Source organism: Triplophysa rosa, linkage group LG5, assembly GCF_024868665.1.
Source record: "Triplophysa rosa linkage group LG5, Trosa_1v2, whole genome shotgun sequence".
Classification (NCBI taxonomy): Eukaryota; Metazoa; Chordata; class Actinopteri; order Cypriniformes; family Nemacheilidae; genus Triplophysa; species Triplophysa rosa.
In genome coordinates, this window is record NC_079894.1 from 9,464,302 (window position 1) to 9,489,121 (window position 24,820).

At 38.5% G+C, this 24,820-nt stretch overlaps 1 protein-coding gene across 8 annotated transcripts in view; it reads right to left on the minus strand.

The window, feature by feature from the left end:
- Positions 1-24,820, minus strand: part of pde4ca (phosphodiesterase 4C, cAMP-specific a) — a 50,359-nt gene that overhangs the window by 22,152 nt on the left and 3,387 nt on the right. The window contains exons 1-3 of one of the 8 annotated variants that reach the window (XM_057333255.1): positions 3,149-3,490; positions 2,799-2,979; positions 2,150-2,182 (exon numbers count right to left, since the gene is read on the minus strand). The exons of 3 other annotated variants lie outside the window; for them this stretch is intronic. In XM_057333255.1, the coding sequence (XP_057189238.1) occupies positions 2,150-2,182; positions 2,799-2,926 (161 nt within the window). In that variant the 5' untranslated portion in view covers positions 2,927-2,979; positions 3,149-3,490. Of the gene's footprint in view, positions 1-2,149; positions 2,183-2,798; positions 3,491-13,221; positions 13,998-23,779; positions 24,275-24,820 lie in introns of those variants that run through there. 4 more of the 8 variants (XM_057333253.1, XM_057333254.1, XM_057333258.1 and 1 more) reach the window with 4 other exon arrangements.

A 24,820-nucleotide genomic window follows, 5' to 3' on the forward strand; every position in this document is an offset into this window, starting at 1 on the left:
TAAAGCCTTTCTAGTTTCTAAGAAAAATCTAAAACTTTTCCCTCACACTTTATGGACAGTCTTAGATCTGTACTGAATATATTAACCCAGCGGTAATAACAGTATTTTACTTGTTAAACTTCAACAATAATACATTTCAATATAAAAAGACTGCAGTAACGTCACGTGTTAAATGATGCAGTAATGATAAGAATCATATTACAATTACTGCGGTTAACTGCTTTTAGAACTGACATTGATGAGAAGCGCTGCATGTAAAAAATTTTTTTTTTAACTTGACATGGCGTCTTAAAAACGCGGCGCTCGTGTGCAAGCAATGGGAAAGTAGCACATCGGAATGGAAAAATGCGTTCTGTCTGAATGGCCCCTATGCAGTCAAAAAAAGAGACAAATAGATAGTCTTAAAAAACCATTTTACAGCAAACGTCTCTCATAAGAATCCAGCAACTTAAGGCCAAGAACTTGAAATAACTGCAAGGTGCTCCCAGCAGATTCTTGTTTAATAGTGTTGCTTTAACCTCTATTTTGCTTGGTCTTTAAGAAACTCTTTGCTCCTCGCATTTAACAGCATAGATGTCACTCCCAGCCTCTGGTGATTCTAATCCTTTGAATCCCATAAATCATTTTTTGGCTCTAGAAAATATGCTGAACAGTTGACAAATGGTTTACAGTTTCTAAAAAAGGTGGACTTATGAGCAGAGACAGATGTCTGCATTCACACTTTGAAATCAATTGGTATGAATGTATTTTAACTTGAATCTTCTATTGATTCAAGTCTCTTGCAGTTTAATGACTGCACACTAACCAATAGTCAATGTTATGTTATTCAAATCTGAATCAATTTCAACATTCGCCTTTGTATTATACAATATACAGCATGTGTATTAAGTTAACACTCCCTCGCACTCAAGTTTCCCTCAAATGAATCACTACTAATTAAACTTAGTTTTATTTTTTATCCAACTCTCAAACTCCTTGTTCTGTATGTTCTGTACTTTATCAGATAAACACAGATATGGCCTAAAAAAATAAATGGTGGAATGAAATAGGAATAAACTACGTTTTATCCGTAATTCTCCTGTCAAGATGTGTGTGTCCAAAAGGAGTGAACTGACTCTGGCTTGATCTATGCAGTCTTGCTGAAACTGTGGGAGGACAGAGGCTTCATGGTTCCCTTTAAATCAAAAGCCCTTCAATCCCACTTCCTTTGTACTTTAGAAGCCCCGTACATCCCAAACAAAATTACTACACCACCACTAGCCTTTGGCACATCACACTCACAATTCAAGATTATTGTTGAATGAAATATCAAAGGACACAATGCAGCAGTGCTCTTATGAAAACGCTTCAGCCAACATTTACAGTTATGCTACTACAGTTATTTATCAGTATAAGTTTAGTTTTATGCAAACAACTCTTTCCAACAACTAGTATGTGAGTTGGGGGAACGGTCATTATTTTTAAAGTTTAGTTGATGTTAGTGGGTCAGAACTAACATTAGTGGGTCACTTTTAAAGTCATTAACAATGAAGAATACTGATACATAAAGGGATAGTCCAACCAAAAATGAAAATTCTGTCATGAATTACTCCTCAAGTTGCTCAAACCTGTATACATTTCTTTGTTCTGTTGAACACAAAGTAAGATATTTGGAAGAATGTGAGCAACTGACATTTTTAGGGCACCATAGACTACCACAGTAGAAAAAAAAATGTTAAACACAAAACAAGATATTTTGAGTAATTTAGGGAAAAAACAGTTCTGGGGCACTGTTGACTCCCATTTTTAGACTACCAGAAATCTCAGTTGCTAACAATATTCTAAATATCTTTCTATGTGTTCAACAAAACAAAGAAATTTATACAGGTTTGAAGCAACTTGAGGGTAATTTGTGACAGAATTTTTTTCATCTTTAATGTTCCAGGTTAGTGAAGACAAAAAGAAGAAATGTTGCATGCCTTGCAAAATTCACACTATATGGAAGGCTTTCACTTTTTTCAGATTATTATATAAGTGAAACGGTGAGCAAGCCAACTTGCTCACCGGGAGACTGCATTTATTCATTTATTTATTCATTTATTTATCAGATATTATTTATTATAATGATCTTGCTTGGTCTATAAACACCATGCACTGTGCTGTGTTTTACCTTTCTGTGTTTTTCTTATTTGCTCCTGTAAAGCTGCTTTGGAACAATGCACAATGTTAAAATCGCTATATAAATAAAATTGAATTGAATTGAATTGAGGTAACAGTTAATGACTGCACACACATAATAACATAAAATCATGGCAAAATAAATCGCACTGCCTGAAGCTATCTCAAAGTTTCCATATAGGTCAGTGAATATCAAAAGGTTTATGCCTGGAGTATATATAATAATATATAATAATGTGGAAGTATACAACAAGTATATATTAATACAGCTAAATTTAGAAAAATACATGCTCTTAAAAGAAGCAACCAGTTAATACAATGTTACTGCCCAACACAATTACACCAGTATTTTTACATGTAACACATACAGTGGAGTCTAAAGTGCGAGCCCACGTTGAAAATCTGAATTTTAAAATAAAAACTAAATGTTCAATGATTTTAAGAATTTATAACAAAAAAGTCATAAAAAACAAATAAAATATTCACATTTACCATAATACATCCTTTGCGCAATATTACAGATTTTCTTGCTTTAATCGAGACACCGAGCATTTTCAATACTGGTCTTGATTTTCAGACCCCATTGTATTTGCCAGTAATGCTGTCTGGAAATACACACACAAATGATGAAAGCTCATTACCGCCTGCGTTTTTGCACAATGTCGATGGGTCTGTTGACGGCACATGGGGATCCATTCAAATTCCAGTTCCGTGGCTTTAGTGCCCGATCCGCTAAAAAGGAGAATCCACAGTTTGCCGGCACACTCATCTTGCCGGCACAGTCATGCGGTGATCCAGTCTCTCACGTTACCCCCTAAACACCTTCAGATATACTTGAATAAGCACACAAAAATCCACTTTCCTTTCATTCTTTCTAGAGGTTAACGTTGCTTGTGAATCAAAATGGGTCCTCATTGCCTCTGGCAATTACTACAACAGGAAAAACTGCAAAAACAGCACTGTGCTCTAGAACCAGTCCATTAGCTCTCACCTCCTGCGAGACACATCTTGAGTGAATGGAGATATGAGTCTGAGCGACGGGCTTCGTCACAGCCCATGCTTCACTCTGAAAGCATGTGTGACTCACACAGCAACCTCAAGAGATGCTCAGGAAACATTTACACATGGATCTTCTCCTTTGTTGTATCGTTCTTGAAACTTCTCATGTCAAGGATTGTCCTCTGGGTGTTGGGATCTCACCCCCCCTGTGCTACTCTGATGATGTATGATAGCTGCGCTTACGTTGGAGAGTCAGTGACACGCTTTAGTCAGACTCTTTGGCCCACAGCTGCAAAACGGCTTGAGTTCCCCTTACTGTGAGATCACTCTCCAAAAAGCGGGCGGGGCCTTAAAGCACAGTTCCTGCCCCCTTGAAGAGGATCAGACGTTAACCCTTTCCTGTGTCTCCAGCATTTAAAAACATTTTTTAGACACATACAGTGTGTAGTTAATGTTTTACCAAACTTACATTGGTGTAAACAAAATCTATATTTATATATATTTATGTCAATTGGACCAATGTTGACATACAGAAAGAGTATAGCACTAAAATAATACAACAAAATGGAAAGACATCATCCACAATGGTTAATTTCCTCTTAATACTGGAGTGGCTCGATTACTTATACACAAATGTGAGTTAAAAAATGCTTTTTAAAGCATGTAATGTATAATGAGTTTAATCCATTTCACATTTATTCCTTTCCCTCAAGAGTGATTTACAGTAAACTCAAGATAACACTTGCACCTGGTACCGCTGCCAAGAACTGAAACGGACACGCACAAAACTTCCCGAGCCAATATTTCTTATTGGTCCTTAATCTTCATATTCGCTCCTGATGGATTATACATTTAGTTTGGGATCTCAAGGATGTACAACTCCTCACTTGAGACCAGGTGAGTACTGAATTGTCATTACGATTGCTGCTGTATTTCATTTTAGTAAATACAGAGGTTGAGCTGGTTTCTCTGTTGCAAAACTTCCTCTGCAGTGTACTTTAACAAACAATGATACAGAAATAATCTCCAAGGTCTCTCTGGACCTACTTTTCTCTACTTCTAATACTCCCAGGGCAGAGAAAATGGGCTGTGTTTCCCAAAACCTTCTTAACGCTACGTCGTTCTTAAGTTATACCTTAAGCTGTACCTTATCGTTAATACGTGTTTCCCGAAACCTTCTTAGTTAAGTATACCTTCTGTAAGTCATACTTTCGTAAGGTTGGTCTGGACCGCTCTTAGCTATACCTTATCGCTTTTGATGGTTCATACCGCTATGCAAAAAGCTTTTCTACATCGCAGTTTAATTTCACATATAAAATTCTATTTAGTATTAACTTTACATTTTTACTTTAACTTAGTTTTAATTTTACAAATAAAATACTCTGGTTTAATACACTCAGTGTAGGCTATTGAAGTGTTCTCACGAATAAAATTGTCATACACTGATGGTTGTTAGCGTTTTTAATTACAGCCTATTATCCCAAGGCACACCAGCTGCATGGCAAACCATTTGACAGGAAAGGCGTAGTCTATATAAAGGGAATGAATGTTATGGGGAGTTTGGTCAAACTATGGCAGCGAGACAGCGAATAGTTGTCTTAAAATCAAAGACGGTGCGGTCCGCGGAACCAGTTAGTGTATTTGCACAATTTCATTAGAGAACATTTTAGTCCCCTGGCTAGGGGGACTAGAATTCTAAATTCTGGGAGTGATTGGCATTCTGGATGGGACACTTATCCCTATACACAAATGAGTGATTTACGGCAATAATGTGAATCAACACAGATCATAGAGAACATTAACACACGATGGCAAACTATGAGAATATAAATGACCCTTTCAAAAACAAGCGAAGCCAAACAGCCTGTTAATGTAGCTGGTTAATGCAGAAAACGTATGGCCGTGAGGGTGTGGGATCGGACACTTGCAAAATTATAAATACTGTACATACATACACACACACACACACACACACACACACACACACACACACACACACACACACACACCAGTGGTGTAAAGAGTACCTGAAAACCATACTTAAGTAAAAGTACAGATACCTTGCAGCGAAAACTACTCCATTACAAGTTACAAGTCACCAATTCAAAAATGACTTCAGTAAAAGTCTTAGAGTATCTGAATTTAACAGTACTTGAGTATTTTACTCGTACTGAATGTAGGCTCAAAGCAGCACTAGTCCTTGAACACTTAAGAGACATGTCAGTGAAAAACAAGAAACAGTTGATTCATGAGGAGAGCAATCGCATTTATTTTCTTAAATCAAAATAAGACTGAACACCTCAAAATTGCAACAAATCATGGTGGACACCATAACACTCAAGTCTCATTTAAGCTCAAGTGATCATAATAAACCAAACTCTTTCAAAAGGTTTCTTCAATATAACGGATAAATAAAATAATGTTAAGTCCAATTAAAAAGTCAAAGCCTTTTTAAACTGGGCATGCTGGTTTTGGCCTCATCATCAGCTGCTGTCATGTCCTCATTTCACATAAACCGCCAGCGATTGACATTGATAACCCTATCCTAACCCTAATTGATAATGCACTCTTTATTCACATAAAGAAGCCATGTTGACAAGTTTTAGTAAGTAAGAGCAAAACCCACAAGATATAGTACCTTCAATGCCTTGTAAATGGCAATATTAATTATAAGATAGGTGCCATGCAAAATGTAATGTGTAATTGCATTAGTCATTACAAATGTAGTGGAGTAAAGAGTACATATACTTGTTCAAAAATGTAGTCAAGTAGAGAGTAAAAGTTGCTAATATCTTTAATACTCAGTACAACTACAAAGTAGCCAAAAAGATACTTAAGTACAGTAACTAAATACATTTACTCCAATACTTTACACCACTGACACACACACACACGCAAAGGCTTTGGTTGACTATCCCCGTGGGGACAGTCCATAGGCGTAATGTTTTTATACTGTACAAACTGTATATTCTATCCCCTATCCCTAACCCTATCCCTAAACCTAAAGATCATAGAACACTTTTTGCATTTTTAGATTTGTAAAAAATATTGTTCTGTACAATTTATTAGCTTTTTTGCCCCTGGGGACCTCAATTTTGGTCCCCACGGTGACACGAGTCCCCATGTGTTGGTGTGTATTCAGGTTTAGGTCCCCACCGGGATATACAAACATGAACGCAAAGACACACACACACACACACACACATATTTCTTTCTTTATTTATACTATTTCAGTGAGCCCTGATAAATGCAATGCGTACCATTTCGCAAGCGTTTCTTTATAATAAACATTGTTTTCTCAATACTTTACCCACTCTATAGCGCAAGGTAGAGCGAACAATCGATTCTCGAGGCATCGATATCAACCTATTCAGCACCACCGCCATGGACAGCACCTGCTAACGTCGCACTTAAGAAGGTTTACCTTAAGTAACCTCAAAAGGTATAGTTCGGGGAACACGCCTTCCTCGTGACACAGAGACTGCCAGAATATAGTCGTTTCTGCATGCTAATGATCTTGGACACCATGTGGGTCAAGAAGGATCTTTGAAAAAGAAAGAATGTTCTTTTGAAATATCATGTTTGGACTATCTACAGTACATGTATTTATCAAAACAATGATTTAGGACATCATAATCCTGATCCAAGAATCAACAATGGGCAATTTGTTGATCATATTCTTAAACAAATGGTTGAAAATAATGGAATATTAGTTTAGTCTTTGTCAATTTATAATGTTATAAAGACCTCAAAATATTAAAGTGATAGTTCACCCAAAACTGAAAATTCTGTCATAATTTCAAACTTTCCTTCTTCCAAAGTACACAAAAGAAGATATTATGAAGAACGTTGATAACGAACAGAGATGGCACCCATTCATTTGCATTGGTTTTGTGTACATACAATAAAAGTGAATGGGTGCCAGCTTTCTTCAAAATATATTCTTTCGTGTTCTGCGGAAGGTATGAAATGACAATAGGGTGAGAAAATGATGACAGCATTTTCATTTTTGGGTGAACTATCCCTTTAAGCATTGGTGCACAACATGTATTTAGCACACCAATATGAATAACAAGAGGGCTTTAGTTCATCCACAGAACTGTTAATCTGGGTTCAGCCAATGGCCAAACTTTGTGCCGATTTAAAATAAAGTTTTCATAAGGTTTAAAAGATAAAAACCTTCTAAACTCTATCAGCTTTAATAAACCTGACAAGATATTTAGAACATCGATGCTTAAACTCTTTAAATTAAATTTCAACCTATCAAACAAAATAAAATGAACAGGTGTGGAATGTCAGTGTGGTATGATTTTCTAACAACTAATATAACCGTTTTCCACAGTGCAATGAATAACCAATTACTGATGGATTGAAACCATGTATAAAGATGCAAGTTTTTAATAAATTACCATGTGAGGAATTAGAGGTCAAGATAAAATGTCTAAAGCGTTATTTTTCGCTCTGAAACACAGTGAAACATTCTCTGGTGTTCACCTCAGTGCTTGTTTTTTTTTTTTTTTTATAACCCCAGGTTACAGCGTATTCAGAGTGTTCAACTTCACGTCAGTGTCCTGGAAACATATCGGTTCCAGAGAGCAAACAGACCTCAGTGTTTAGGCCTGGGGAATGTCTCTAATGGGCTGGTACCAGATGAGCTGTATATATACTGTGAAGAAGTTTTACAGGTATTATACGCAAAAGTTTACTTTTGAAACAAACTACATTTAAAACTCAAAAGGCAACACATCCCTAAATATAACAAGATACATGTAATAAGTAAATAATCTCAGTTGCCAAAGCATGTCTATAAGGTCTCTGTAACATTCACTGTATGCATGATTTTGCACTGTATGCAATTCCATAATGTATCTATATTTTACACACAAAGCATAAACCACTTGTGAAGAGAAACATTTATCTTATTTATAAATTAGTCTAAATGTATTGAGTAAATAGAGAGAATGACTACAGAGCTTTGGCTAGTCTAACAGGACAATATCAGTGGGCATATAAAAGCGCTCTTGCCAGGATTAAGACTGTAAAGGGGAAATCTCCAAACAGATGTCACAGCAGGCATGACATCTCTATGCTGACATAACAGGCATATCACGGTTTAATGCTTGGCCAGCAGTGAAGCGTGTCTGGCAGCTAAAAATGTAAATGCTGTATTAATGTGATAACATTAATAAAAATATCTGAAAAAAAAAATCTGACATTGTAATATTGTGAAGTCGCGAATATTGAGCCTGTGACATTTTCACAGGTTAAAATCAGCTCAGCTTTAGTTACAGTGCAAATCTCAAATGTAAACACTATAAAATGGAATCACAAAAGGAAAATATGAAATAACATGCTTCATAGTAAATTAACACCAAAACGTTCATATGGCATCACGAATCATGCAGAAATGTGTCATGCATTTTGCAGACGAGCCTCAGCACCAGCATCAATGTTGTCCAGACTTTGAGGTATTTAACAATAGACTATAGCGGCCCCTGCTGGTGAAACACGTTCAACGACCACAGTCTCTAAACTCTATATTTCCCATCATTCTATCCAAATTCAGGACTCACCGGAGACACGAACGAAATATCACTTAAAACGTATAACACAACGTAATACTAAATTTTCCACAGTTCAAGATCACTAACGTGCCTTCTGGTTCATTTCACAATAATATCATTTTACCAACAGGTGTCACCAGACTACTGTCTAAGAGCACTTTAACAATCTCCGAAAAGACAAAGGCCAGTTAAAGAGTTTCAGTTAGTTTGCTGATTTATAATGGAGAGAGGGCAGACGGGTCGTCAGAGTTCCCGTCATCAGTGAGAGAGGCTGAGAGATCAATGAGGGAGAGCAGCCATGCTGAAAATATGGAGCAGCACACTGACGCACACAGTAACTCCAGTCACAGCATCAGCCCTTATTGACTATCCAGGGCCCTGAGCTTTTATTTTTGGGTCCTATGGATACTGACACTGTTGCCCTGTGATTAGTTCACCTCATTTGACTTTCTCTTTCGATGTCGCTGACGAACTCAACTTAAGTTGCTGCTACAATCTGTACTGTTCAACCGGCGCAATGAATCCGAATCCACCTTAAATAAAAAAGTCTAAAAGTCAGAGTGGCCAAAGACACAAATGAAGAGAACCCCATCTCTTGCGTACAAAGAGAAATACATTCAAACAACCACAGTAACACTATTCGACTGTGTAAGGAATTTCTATTACAGAATAGATCCTTCTAATGGGCCTCATTTATTTGATATTGATTCATCAAACATTCGTATGCCGCCAATCTCATCGTACGAATGATCGTACCTTGATAAATGCGGCGGCTGAAATCGATCGTAATTTACATATCACGCCCCTCTAAATTCGTGGGTGTAGACGCCTCGCCCCTGGATTTTGCGACATGGAGAAACGTAATCCGGCCAAAAGGAGGAACTTTTACGGTTTAGATATGTAAACTTTAACCTTGAAAAGCGAAATCCGAAGAAGTGAAAAACAGTTTGGAAAGAGATCACTGTTGCGGGCAACAGCGAACCGAACTCCAGCTGAGGTTTGTATATTTTATTGGATATTTACTGGATATGGTAAAAATGACCGCAAATAATTATTATCGTTTTACACTGAAAGTATTGTTGTTGCTTTAAATTACTTTGGCTGTGTAATGCATTTAAATTTAAACAAAATTAATTTGACTTCAGTCTTAAAGAATTTTGTTTGAGTTACATTAATGTGTTAATGTAAAAACGAATGTAGATGTAAATTACTGATCATTTTTGCGGCGCAATTAAATGTGTAAATGTTTAACTTTTTTCATGTAGGTGAAGAGAAAATGGTCTGTGGCGGAGGAGACGGGTGCATGTTTCTAAACGGGGTGCTGCTAATCTTGCATTTCAGGCTGCTTAAATCAAGCACACAGTTTTATGTTTGCTTCGTTTCTTTTTTTCTCTTTCAGATTTGTCAGAGGCAAGAACCAGCGGTCTTCTGCCCCCACAAACCGGCCTGGAGCCTGCCACACAAAGCCAGGCAACCTCGAGCTGTGACCCAGTTCGCACCTTCCACTCCCAAGTGAACATCGCACAAATAAAAAAAAACATTAAATCATGTGTTTTGTGTTTGTTTTCATTAGAATGCATATTTGTCGAACAAAGAAGCTATGATCTTGCCAATTGGTAAACTAACCCATTGCTTGTAAATATATCGATTAGGCCTATTGTAGTTTTTTAAACGTTTTACTTTTAATTGTGCATTTTAATTGTCGTAAATAATCTTATAAGTAATGTACAATTTCATTGAAGTTTTGTACACTAAAGCACCCGTTAACCTTGTAATTTTAAACATTTAAATGATCATATAGGCTACTGTAATTAGGCTAGAAAAGAAAATACTTTACTTATGTAATGAAAATAAGAAAACGCATTGGAATCTAATTTTACAATGTTTACTAAACGACAGAACTTAATCTATCTTTACATTTGTCATTATTCCTTATCAGTTATCAAAAGAGTAAAGCCTACACGTACCTATCTCAAAACTTGCGTACACGAGCTGAGACCTGTCGTGAGATTTGATCGTAGCAACCGCTCACGTCCATATTGATTAATGGCAAGTTTTGCGTGGAAACGTTTCATAAATGAGGCCCCTTGTGTCTATGTCAACACAGTAAGTGTTTTGTAAGCACGAAATTCAAATGATAAGACAGATGTACTGTAGTATAGGCATTGCACGGTCTGATTGTTTAGGACATTTCTGGTACAGAGTAGACACATCTGAGGAACAAGGAGGTTAATGTACAATCTCATGTTTTGGCGCCCTAATGCATTACTTGTGTTGCTTTGGATGGCTATTGTGGCGAGACACATCTAGGAAACAAGTCACCGCTTTGTCCGAGTCACGTGGAGAATAAGAGTGTCTCTGAAAGTGAAAGCTTCTCTTGTAAACAGTGTAACACTGTGACATGCTGTGCGGAGTTGTGACAGGTCCTTTAGAGAGCCATACAGATTGAAGAGTGGTTGTTTCTCAAATGAATCTACTAATACAGCACAGACTGTTGTCTTGACTGTTATCATCAAGCAATGGCAATCTTTACATTTTCTGCATTGATTTTGGAGGGGAAATCTGTGGAGTGGATCTGTTAAGTTGTGTTAAATCAGTTAACTATACTACAGCCTTATTGATAGATGAAAACATTATCAAATTAGCCGAAATATTTGATAAACGTGCAATTCTACAGAAATCTGCAAAGCTTTCTGCACAGTTTAGCTTATTCAATTTATTTCAATTAAAAGTCATTTCAGTACTTTACTATTTTGCACTGTTGCAGAGCTGCTTTACAGAAAACACTGTGGAACAAACCTACATGAGAAAAATAGAATAGTATTCAGTAAAGAAATAAAAAAGGTATAATTTTAAAATGTATGGTATTTCTTAGGATTTACATGTGCAATACGGGATGTAATGATTCACTCAGCTCAGGATGCAATGCGATGCGATTCACAATACTGATTTCACTATAATTTATTCACAATTTATTTGTACAAAATGACTTGCGAATGAACTTTCATTTTTGAGGTGGAGCATCCCTTCAAGCAGTTTCAGATATGATGATCTTGCATTCTCTGACAACTGAACTAGATTTAGATTTAGATTTTTTTTTTTAGATTTTTAGATTTTAGATTAACTAGTTCAATTATATAGTGATAAAACACAGGCAGCATTATTTTTACATTTTCTAATTAGAATGTGCTCACGTAAACATAACAATAAAGCATCAGGTATAGTGACATCTCTATGTGATTGCACAAATATTTAAGAGCATACAATTCAAATAATTCCTGCAGATAAACTGGTAAAGCACAGTGATATAAGTATAGATGGTTTCATCTTAACAACATAAACAATCGTTACTGCGCATGTGCACTTTTGTGACTCCAACTGAACTTCTGGTACACTTTCACAAACAATAGAGTGCCTGTAGATTATTTCTGATAACAATTAAAAGAAACCGAGAAGAACCGTTACTTGGCTAAACTTGTCTCTCCAATATTTTGAATTTAGACCGCAATACCAAGCTCAACCGCTAGATGTCAATGTACCATACGGGTTGTTTAAATGTGACCAAACTGCAGGACCCATTCATTTACATTAACATTACATTTATGCATTTGGCAGAGGCTTTTATCCGTATTTGTTTCTGACTATGTGCAATCCCCTGGGTTCGAACCCATAACCTTGGCGTTACTGGCATTACCTGGGGGTCAGGCGCACACGCATCTGATGAAACGGTCTATACAGTCTATACCAAGATCATAGGTTCGATTCCAGATGGGATAAAAATGTATATGACAAATTCACTGTAAGTTGCTTTGGATAATAAATATGGACTAAACGTAACTTACATTATAGATTGTACAGTCATTCAGTGACATGTGTAAAGCTGCGTGATGTGTCTGACCATCATGACTCTGCCTGGCAGCTCCTCAACAACCCCACAGGCAAGCATCAACAGACACTGGCTAAACCATCGATTCTCTATCTCTACTGGCCTTAGGCTGTCCAGACCCCAAATACAGCAGCTACAACACACTAAATGACAGCCGGTTCTGTTTTCTGCTAGCTTAATACTCTGTTACTTATCAAAAACCCCAAACAGTGGAGATGAAACTAACTAAATATTTCCAAACCATCTTTGTCCACTAGAAGGTGCACTCATCACAGCTTCATATCTGATGACAGATATTTTATGAAAATGCTGGTTTGGCTCCTGCAAAAGAAGCCTTACACAGAAAAAACTATGAAATAACAATTTAATTAAAATAATTAAATAAAATAATTTCATTCTCAAGATATGTTAAAATGCTGCAGTGCTCTTTAAGACTTATTTGCTTGATCTTCCACAAAAATTATAACACCATGGGGGGACATACATTATGCAAAAGTATCTGTTAACGTTAAAATTTCAACTTTAAAAATTATTTTAACACAGCAGTGAAGTCAATTAAAGCAATGGACACCATCAGAATTAAACTGAATATTATGGTTGCTCGATTGTACATACCCAATACACGAGTGCCGTCGTGTCGAGTACCCGACCTGCATTGCCTTCCTGGGGAAACGAAGATCTTTACTCATTTTGAGAGATGACTGTGGGATGTTACTGTTAAAACTTGAAGCGATTACAGCTTCAGAAAGCAAGGATGGAACTTATTGCAACACTAAATGCTGCTTTCTAATTTTTCATCCGAGACTGACATTATGCCAAGGTTTTGATCTCGCGTCCACTTTGTGCCCAGCATCTCCAGCTGCTAAGGAACATACTGGTGTCCCACAGTCACTAAACTGCAAAAAAATTCCAAAAGAGTGAAACAAAGTGTTCTTCTCGATTGCTTAAATGTAATGTAGATGGACGCTGTAAGTTTGTCTGAACAGTTGTATTACAGCAGGCTGTTAAGACATCAACACTTTAAACCTAAAGGAGCCACATTGTAGACATGAGGATATAGGGTCTACGTAGACCCTATGTTGCAGGAAATTCCAGCTGCAAGTCTGCTTGAATGTTTCCTAGAAAGTTCTAGGATAATGATGATTATCCTTTAATTTACAAAAAATAAAACATTGTTAACTATCAAATCTTAAAGAAAACAAAACTGAGCTCAATTAAAAGATGCTCCCAAACTGTAAAGGGTTTTCTCCAATATAATTAGTTAATTTAATCTTTGAATGAAAGTCTCAAATGTTGCTCCTAAACAGATGAGAGGCTCATAATCCCACCGTCAGGTGCCCCACAGAATGTGCTGTCATATCCAGCTGCCTGGTTCCATTCTCTGAAGTCCTGAAACTAAACTCTAGTCTGAAACAACCAGCCTTTGATAGAGAGAGAGTGTGTGATGGGAGGGAGGGAGAGAGGGAGACACACAGAGAGAGAGAGAGAGAGAGAGAGAGAGAGAGAGAGAGAGAGTGATGGGAGGGAGACAGAGAGAGAGTGATGGGAGGGAGACAGATAGAGAGAGAGAGAGAGAGTGATGGGAGGGAGACAGAGAGAGAGTGATGGGAGGGAGACAGATAGAGAGAGAGAGAGAGAGAGAGAGAGAGAGATGGGAGGGACAGACAGACAGAGAGAGAGAGAGAGACAGACAGACAGACAGACAGAGAGAGAGAGAGAGAGAGACAGACAGACAGACAGACATACATAGAGACAGACAGACAGAGAGACGGACAGACAGACAGACAAAGAGACAGACAGACAGAATAGAGAGAGAGAGACAGACAGAGAGCAGAGATGGGAGGGCACCGCCACTGCATGATGGCGCACGCGTTTCGATCCGATGGATGGATAAGATTGCCGGGGCCGACTGACTTGATGGGCTTACTGCGCTGTTATGTGGTGTCGTGTGTCCTTAATTATGGGGGTCCACAACATATACGCAGAGAGAGAGAGAGAGAGAGAGAGAGAGAGACAGAGAGAGAGAGAGAGAGAGAGAGAGAGAGAGAGAGAGAGAGAGAGAGAGAGAGAGAGAGAGAGAGAGAGAGAGAGAAAGGGAAGAGAGGAGATAGGGAGGAGCAGAGAGAGAGGATGGAGAGAAGAAGAGAGAGAGAGAGAGAGATGGGAGGAGAGAGAGAGAGGAGGAGGGAGAGAAGAGAGAGAGAGAGAGAGAGAGAGAGAGAGATGGAGGGAGAGAGAGAGAGAGAGAGACAGAGAGAGAGAGAGAGAGAGAGAGAGAGAGAGAGAGAGAGAGAGAGGGAAGAGAGAGAGGGAAGAGAGAGAAGAGAGAGAGAGAGGGAAGAGAGAGAAGAGAGAGAGGGAAGAGAGAGAAGAGAGAGAAAGAGAGAGGGAAGAGAGGGAAGAGAGAGAAGAGAGAGAGAGAGAGAGAGAGAGAGAGAGAGAGAGAGAAGAGAGAGAGGGAAGAGAGAGAAGAGAGAGAAAGAGAGAGGGAAGAGAGGGAAGAGAGAGAAGAGAGAGAGAGAGAGAGAGAGAGAGAGAGAGAGAGAGAAGAGAGAGAGGGAAGAGAGAGAAGAGAGAGAAAGAGAGAGGGAAGAGAGGGAAGAGAGAGAAGAGAGAGAGAGAGAGAGAGAGAGAGAGAGAGAGAGAGAAGAGAGAGAGGGAAGAGAGAGAAGAGAGAGAAGAGAGAGAAGAGAGGGAAGAGAGAGAAGAGAGAGAAGAGAGGGAAGAGAGAGAGAGAGAGAAGAGAGGGAAGAGAGGGAAGAGAGAGAAGAGAGGGAAGAGAGAGAAGAGAGGGAAGAGAGAGAAGAGAGGGAAGAGAGGGAAGAGAGAGAAGAGAGGGAAGAGAGGGAAGAGAGAGAAGAGAGAGAAGAGAGAGAAGAGAGAGAAGAGAGGGAAGAGAGAGAGAGAGAGAGAGAGAGAGAGAGATGGGAGGGAATTTGAAAATTAATTGAAAGAATTAAATGAAGCACTAAACAAACTAAAACCTAGGAAGGCATGCAGTTTAGACAACATCAGAACAGAAATGTTAAAGCACAGTCCTACAGTGATGCAGGAAGCTCTCCTAAAACTATTTCATCTGATATTACAATCTGGACACTTTCCTGAATCCTGGAATACAGGCTTAATACAGCCACTATATAAAAGCAGAGATAAATTTTACCCCAATAACTACCGAGGCATTTGTGTGAACAGTAATCTGGGGAAGACTTTCTGTAGTATCCTGAATACTCGAATTCAAGCTTTCCTTACCAAACACAATGTCTTCAGTAAAAGTCAGATCGGATTTCTACCAAACCACCGCACCACCGACCACATCTATACAGACATTAGTCAATGAGCACGTCCATCATAAAAACAAAGGAAAAATATATGCATGTTTTGTTGATTTAAAAAAAGCATTTGATTCAATATGGCATGACGGCCTATATTATAAAATTCTACAATCAGGCTTAGGAGGAAAAGTTTATGACATCATTAAATCCATGTACACAGAAAACAAATGCGGAGTTAAAATTGGCGATAAAAGAACAGAATTTTTCTCTCAGGGGCGCGGAGTAAAACAGGGATGTAACTTGAGTCCAACTCTGTTTAACTTCTATATCAATGAGTTAGCCGTGTTACTTGAACAATCTGCAACAGCCGGTCTCACGCTAAACAACTCTGAGGTGAAATGTCTTCTGTATGCTGATGATCTGGTGCTGCTGTCAGACACCGCCGAAGGTCTATAGCAACACCTACACCTGCTGGAGAAATACTGTCAAAACTGGGCCCTGACTGTACATTTGAAAAAAACTCAAATTATGATTTTCCAGAAAAAAAACAGATTACAGGATAACAGATATACACAGTCACTCTGGGAAACACTACAATAGAACACACTTTACACTACGATTATCTCGGCCTAAAAATCAGAGTGTCAGGAGGTTTTGGTCTGGCAGTGAATGCACTGAAAGAGAAAGCTAGACAAGCGTTTTACACCATCAAAGGCAGATTCACCCAAATAGATATTCCAATTCCAGTCTGGTGTCAAATCTTTGATAGCGATATTATGCCCATAGCTCTTTATGGCTGTGAGGTTTGGGGTCTACAGTGTCTGACAGATTACTCCAAATGGGATAAACACCCCATAGAATCCCTGCATGTTGAATTCTGTAGAAACATTTTAAGAGTTCAGAGAAGAACACCAACTAATGCATGCCGGCACAACCGAACAGAACCAAATCAGAATAAACCAAATGATCAAAGAAAGTAAAAAGTCATATTTAGACCATTGGGAGAAGGAAAGTAAAAACCAAAGTAAATTAGAATGGTATCAGACCCTAAACAGGAAATACAATCTGGCAGATTATCTCTACACTGTTGGAGATGTGAAACAGAGACGGATCCTGACCAAATACAGACTCAGTGATCACAGTCTGGCCGTAGAGAGAGGCAGACACAGACAAACATGGCTTCCAAACGAAGAACGAGTCTGTGCACACTGTGACACTGGTGAGGTCAAGACAGAGACACACTTTCTCCTTCATTGTGATCAATTTAAAGATGTGAGAGAGAATCACTTTCACAAAATGTCAAAGGTCATGCCAGAGTTTGATAGGTGTTCAGAAACAGAGCGAATGCAGATGTTACTGGGGGAGAAGAGACACACATCAGCTGCTGCTTCATTCATCTATCAGCTGCACACCCTCAGAAACAAACTACTGCCTTCATCTGCTACAATCAATGCACATCTACACTCTTGACTTTATTACATTCTCATGTTTCTGCCTGAAATTTACTTTTGATATTGAGATTTTATTTCCATATTTAATTTGTTTACTTACATATACTCTATTTTATATTTCATTCTATATTTATGCCTTACTCAGCACCTTATTTTAATTTTACTCTTTTTTTATTTTTTTATTTTAATTTTAGTTTAATGTTTGTACTTATTGTATGTGTTTTGTTATATGTTCAATGCTTTGGCAATATTGTAAGAACACGCAATCATGCCAATAAAGTACCTTGAAATTGAAAAATTGAAATTGAAAATTGAGAGAGAGAGAGACAGATAGAGAGCGAGAGAGAGAGAGAGATGGGAGGGACCGAGGGAGACAGATAGATAGAGAGACAGACAGACAGACAGAGAGAGAGAGAGAGAGAGAGAGAGAGATGGGAGGGAGACAGATAGAGAGCGAGAGAGAGAGAGAGAGAGACAGAGAGAGTGCCAGAGGAACTCAGCAGCACTGTTTCACATGTTTAGAAGATACAGTAGATGAGGAACCCTGACATAACACCCCAAACTGAGCATCGCAAACTCCTAAACCTGTTCAAACTCATCAGAGTAGACTATATTAAACTAGTACTTATAGACTATACCTTTGCTATACTAATGCTTCTATCAAAACATTTTGAAATAAACTGATCATTAAATTATAAACTATAGACTATAGAATGTACATTAACTATAACAGTGATTAGATGTTCTGTGACAGTGAGATAATACTGGAAAAAACACACAAACCTTTTACCTCTCAGGTACCAAATTACAGGAATTTCAATACAGGGGAAAGTATGGACAATGTACTCAGCTCCACCCTCTAGTGGGCACAAAAAAGCTTTTTTAAATCCTTAATTAAAAATGTTTAATTATCTAATCGGGCCGGTTTTAGGTTTTTTTTGTGAACTTATAAAAAGTACTCTAAAATAGTTTTAAAAACTAGTTTTAAAAGTCTAATATTCTATCACCAATAGTGGAGTGCTGTGACACACAAAAACTCTATTTGGATCCTTGAAATCTGCTAATCAGTTTTCCTCATATTATTAAATCAATTACTTCTATGTACATAATAGTGCTGCAGTGTGACACCTTCACATTAAATTGTGAGATAAAACATTAGAATTAAATAAGTTAAAGTTTTACCTATAAACTGGTAGCATATGGTACAGTAGTCTAACTGTTGGAAATAAACGTACATTACATTAAATGTGAAAAATATTTAAATAATGTTTGAAATAACAATTTAATGAAACAAATAAATGTGCAATAATGTATTAAATAATTTTATTGGATATAGGGGTGACCCCGAATAGTCGACGATTCGATGCTTCGATCGAAGGAGCCTGAAGGGCTCTGCATACATTCGAAATCGAAAAACGACCGTCTGTGACCTGATTTCGAACAAAATCTGGTCCAAACGACAATTCGTTTCACTAGTTCGCTGCAGCAAACCCGAAAAAAGAACTCGAGCTTCGTTTTACCCCAAAACGCAGAACGAAAGCGCAATTCGCCTGGACTATAATTAGCCCTTGATTTCTTCTACTCACAGTCGAATCTTCGCAGAGGTGTTATGCAATGGGGATCATGTCATTTTGGTCATATGGGCAGTGGCGTAGCAGACGGGCATGCACTGCGCTATTTATGATGTAAAGAAGTGGGACATTTTTGCACAAGGTCTGGCTATGACTCAACAGAAGGTCTGGCTATGACTCAACACAAGGTCTGGCTATGACTCAGCGCAAGGTCTGGCTATGACTCAGCGCAAGATCGCGTCTATCCGGCGCCCCACGGCGTCACTTTTGAACGCGCAGGGTACCCCTTTGGCGTCGTTTTTCGACGAACAGGGAACTGCGTTGCTGTTTTCTAAATGCTCCAGACCGAGATGCGTGCACTTCTTAGTATTTCATAATTACTTATGGTTTTAATTTTGTAGCACCTAACCCCAACCTCACCCTAAACCTAACGTTAACCCTAACCACTTCTCAGCCATATAAAACACAGCACGCGAATAAAAGTACAGACTCAGGGGTATTTATTGCACAAACTGACCAAAAACATTACAAAACATAACAAACAACTCGTTTCGAACACCTTTTTGCACCAAAGCCGTAAGATAACTTTACATGAAGATGCCGTGCGTGTCCGTGAATGCATGAGGTCGGCACCCATTTTTAATGATAAGCCGGAACAGCTAGATGCAGTCGGTTGTGGGAGCCAATACCGTTTCACGTTCAAAACCAACGAAATCACGCGATTGGTCACGAGATACGGGACAGCCAATGGCATCGAAGCTGACGTAACTTCCTCTGGCGGCAAATCTTGAACCTCGTTCTTCACTGGATTTGAGATTGGCGGACGGTGATCGCTTTCGCATCTGTTCCAAATACAAATCGATCGTTTCGCGTTGGTACCCTTGGAATATCTGTATTTTTGAACGACATTGTGACTGCTTGTATTATGTGTTTTATATTACGATAAATACACTGTTACATTACTTGCTCAAACTATCTGAATAGTGTCATGTAAACACAATTATCCTGGCCATTAAACTTAAATTAAACCCCGAAACATCATCATTGCAAATTATATCTAATATACATTTTCATAATGACGGTGAAATTCGAGTGCCCTTCACGTCGAAAAACGACGCCAAAGGAGTGCCCTGCGCGTTCAAAGGTGACGCCGAAGGGCGCTGACTATGGCGTTATTTTAATGACAAATGTCGCGAGCGCATTATTACAAGGCGAGAGCAATACGAGCACGCGAATCTCTCCGCTCGCACGCCAATTTCCTTTGCTCGTGCACAAAACTGTTATATACTAATATAAATGTGTTATATTAGTATATAACACATTTATTTTGCACATTGTTACTTGATTCTGGCTTATTTCGTTTATTTATTATAAAGGTATATTCTATTCTAAACAAATTCTGTAAATTAATGTTTGATTGTTGGTACATCAATGCTGCTTTGTACCCAAATTGGATATGAATATATGGATTTCTAAAACAGATGGGGAAATGGACATGCAGACATTTTAGCCCAACCTTTGAATTTCTTTTGTAAAAACAACATTAGTACTAATAACAAATAATAGTAGTACAGTAGTATTGTTAAAGGAGAGGTTTCTTTCTACTTTTACACAAATGTAATACAAATCTTAGGGGTCCACAGAATGTGTCTGTGAAGTTTCACCTCAAAATACACCGCATATCTTTTATTATACCATGCCGTAATTGCCCAGTTTTGCATGTGAGGAGAAGCGCGCTGTTTTGGTGTGTCTCTCTTTAAGTGCAAATGAGCTGCTAGTCTCCGCCCCCTTTTCACAGTAAACTCAGCCAGGGCTGTGAGCCTGTGCTTACATCGACAAAAGAAGGGTCACATAAAGTGAATGAGAAACGCTGTTTCCGTCTTTAAACACCAAACACATTGTTTTCTAAAAGCGAACACACTCCTAACAAAGGCGTCATGTTTTCTACATGCGAAATTACACATGACAAACCAGTCGCGTGTTTACAGACCATACACACTGCTATCTATAAGTGAAGATACTCAAGACAAACGCATCGCGTTTTCTCTAAGTGAAAGTAACGTTACACAGGACAATCCCGTTGCGTGTTTACAAGCCATACACATTACTTTCTTTGCGTGAACGGACAAACGTTTCACAATGACGTTTTACCTACTTTTAAGTTACCACAGGTCCCTGAGGTCTTACTTAAAAAATAACGGTACTTACAATGTCTTTATTTGCAGCTTTGCCTCGTTCAGTCTCGTAGATTTCCATTGAAAACAAAATAAATCCATTGCTCTCCTGTCAGGCTGGGAACAGTGTTCTGTGCTGCTCTGTGCAGCCAACAATGCTTTGCTTACTTTTGCCATGGTGTCGGAACTAATTCACATATGTCGCTTGCGGAAACAAAAATGGTGGCAGCGCCATGGGTGGACACGTTAAGAAAAGGGGGCGGTAATATTATAATAAGAACGACTACCTACGTCAGAAAGCGAGCGAAATCTGAACGGCTCGTTTTCTCACAGGCTTACAGAGATAGGCTCACGTAAACAAAGTTACTGGATTGTCATTTTTCACGGTTTCTGAGTTGGTAGAGACACCCGATTATAGCACTTAAACATTGAAAAAGTCAGATTTTCATGAAATGTCCCCTTTAAGTAAATAAGACGGCAAAAAATCAGAGGAAGTTATATTTCCTCTCTAAAAAAATTATATGAACGTGGAACTTCACATGCAGTTTGACGCGTACTGCAAGTAGAGTGTAGGTAAAGCGTATTACAGAAACAGATCACTCAATACTGACTTTTTCTTGGGTCAAAGTATTTGTCACAATTTGCTCGTTAAAAGTTTGAATTAGTGAATTAATGAAACTTATGTTTAAATTATTCAAACTAGATTTTTTCAAACACTTCTAAGGCCAAACAGATCTGTTAACATTTTTTAACATTTGGATAAAAACACTTTAAAGTTCCCAACACTACCGGAAATAAATTGTCTTGCTCTGATTTGCTTTATCTCCTACGGACACTATTCTGACAGACAAACGGCTTGTTTAATCTTTCCTGGTCCTACACCATCCTGCCATAATTCTCCAACAGTTTAACTTCACTAAAATCCTTGACACACTTTGTTTTATAAGATCTTTGCAGTATTTAAAGTCAGATCTGACCTATGTGGCGTTCAACTATACACAGAACCAGAAGAACAGCTTTGCTTAAATTTCCATTAGATAGACGATAGTGAAACAGAACAGGTCAACTCTTTTCCACTTACATCACACAAATTAGCTGACATGAACATTGTGACCCGTGTTTAAACGTTTCAGCTGAAACACTTCCCTTGCAGATTTATTCTTTGATAAACAACTAAGAGTGCATTTGTCAGCTCTTGGCCAGTAACCAATACTTGGTTATTGTAATCAGTCAATAAATTAGTAAAACAACGTCTGTGTCTTAGTACCATTAAAGTTGCAAGATATAATACGTCCTGTGAAGTATGCCGATTATTTCTCAACAATTATTGTGTGTGTGTGTGTGTGTGTGTGTGTGTGTGTGTGTGTGTGTGTGTGTGTGTGTGTGTGTGTGTGTGTGTGTGTGCGCGCACGCGCATGTATGGTGAGGGATGTTTACAGTTTTGTGTCAGGCTCTGACTTCCTCAAATCTTAATAGAAGTTTAACAGACACAGCAACAGAGGCTGTCTCATATCCAAAACAAAGGCTTTGCAGATGTCATTTGGCCCCATCTTTTAAAAGCGCAGCTTTCAAAAAGGTTTATAACCATTTTTGGAGTTTATAACATAATATGTTTTGCATTATATAATAGCCACATTTGTCACAGTGTAGTGCATGTTAACGTTCTCTTTAAGAGTGTAAATTCTGTGAATGCAATTGCAAAAAAAAAAGAAAAGACATTTACAGTACATCTAATCTATCTTTTCTGTTATTCACCGTTTGTTAAAGAATCTGCTACTTGGGTCGGAACATGACGAATAAAGCCATAGTTCTTTTCATCTTTTTAAAGGGATAGTTCAGACACACAAAAAAAGAAAATTATTAATCATTTAATAATTGTTTTTAAACCTGCATGACTTTCTTACTTTTGCAGAACACAAAGAAGATATTTTGAAGAATGTTGGTAACCAAACAGCACTGGCTCCCATTGACTTCCACTATGAACACAAAACCACTGAGACATTTCTCTGTATATCTTCTTTTGGGTTACACAGAAGAAAGAATTATATACAGGTTTTGAAGAATTTTTATTTTGGGTGAACTATCACTTTAACTACCTAGCATTAAACATTAAACACATGGTAAACAACCTAAAAATGTGCTTCCTACGGTTAAATGTGAATAAACTGGTTTCAAAACCGGTCAAAAATATTACTTAAAATGATTAAACCTCTCTGACATTGAGTTACACCTACAGAAGTAACTTGTGAGGGTCAGATCAGATTGATACAGATCCTTGTACACACTTATACATTATACGTAAAGGTTGCACTGTTCTTCACACAACAAGTATAACGCCGCAAAAACAGCTGAATTCATTTGATCCCTGAGATGACAATAAACAACAGGTCAAGACATCCTCCCACACAAAGAGATCTTTTCATGATTCCACACAGCAGACAAACCACCTCCTTGATTCTAATGATTACAATTGTAGCTAGAAGTGTACCATTGATACAAACTTCACATAGGGGGCAAGTGTTAAAAGCAGCTGCAAACTTCGCCTTGTGACATCTTGTTACGCAGGTCCCTGTGCCATAAGACTCCTGTGTGTCTTTTTGAAGCGAAGCCTTGAGGTAAGATCACAGCTGAGGTGAATTCGGTGGCCAACCCTCACATTGAACCACATCATGACAAACACCAAGTTCAGATGACTCAGATCCTACCTTGGAGTGTGAGCCAGAGTGAAGCGTCTCTGCAAAGCGATGCTGCGGTTCATCATCAGCCTCCGGAAGAGCAGAGGGGAATTGCGGGGTGAACTGCGAGGAGAGTCCCGCGGAGACATTTTGGGAGAGCCGTTGGGAGAGCTTCCCTTAGGTTTCAGCTTGAGATAAGAAGGCCTCTGAGGTCTCTCCTCCTCAGAGCTCTCTGAGAGCACATCGCTCATGACGGCAGAGTTCCTGTGTCTTCACAACTGTCTGCCAAGTGGGTAGATGTGGCATGGGTCGGTCAACCTCACTGCTGTATCAACACACTAACCACAGAGCTGCGAGTCTACATCTCTCACCCACCAATCCAGCCTTGCTTCAGAGATCACAACGGAGCCAGACATCACAGCAATGGAACATCTCCCCTCGTGAATTTTCTTTGTTTACATAACTTGGAAGCCTTCCCTCTTACAGACTAAATATGGAAGTCTGATTTACAATGAGCGGACCCCACGATAGAGCCCCGCCTCCACATTAAGCCCTATTAGAGAGCAAGTCCAGTGTTTACTGCTCTATAATGACTTCCTGTTCTAGTCCCCTGACATGTCGAAAACCCAACGTCACATACTAGTGCAATGAAGACAGAACAGATCATGGCGTTCAGATTTCCTCCGAGAGATGCGTAAGCCTTTCACATGCTCTAGGTTTACCGGGAGAAATCACATGAATGCCCTGCCTATAAAAAGAAAAGTCAGATAAAGTCAAACAGAGAGCACGGCTGGTGTCACGATGGCCCTCTATCATGGGGCCCATGGGCTTTTATTATCGGGGGGGGGGAGAAAGGTTCCCTGTGATCTTTTGCCCGCTTGATGAATTATGTATGCAAAAACAAAATACAATATGTTAAAGGAAACAGATTGAGGTCCTAGGTATTACTCATTTTACGACAGTTGTGTGAAATTGTTTGTAGCTACATTTTTCTAAACATAAGAATATCATTAAACAAAAGCAAAAATGTTATGCTGGAAAGTAAGTTTTGTAACTTATTAAAAAGAATTT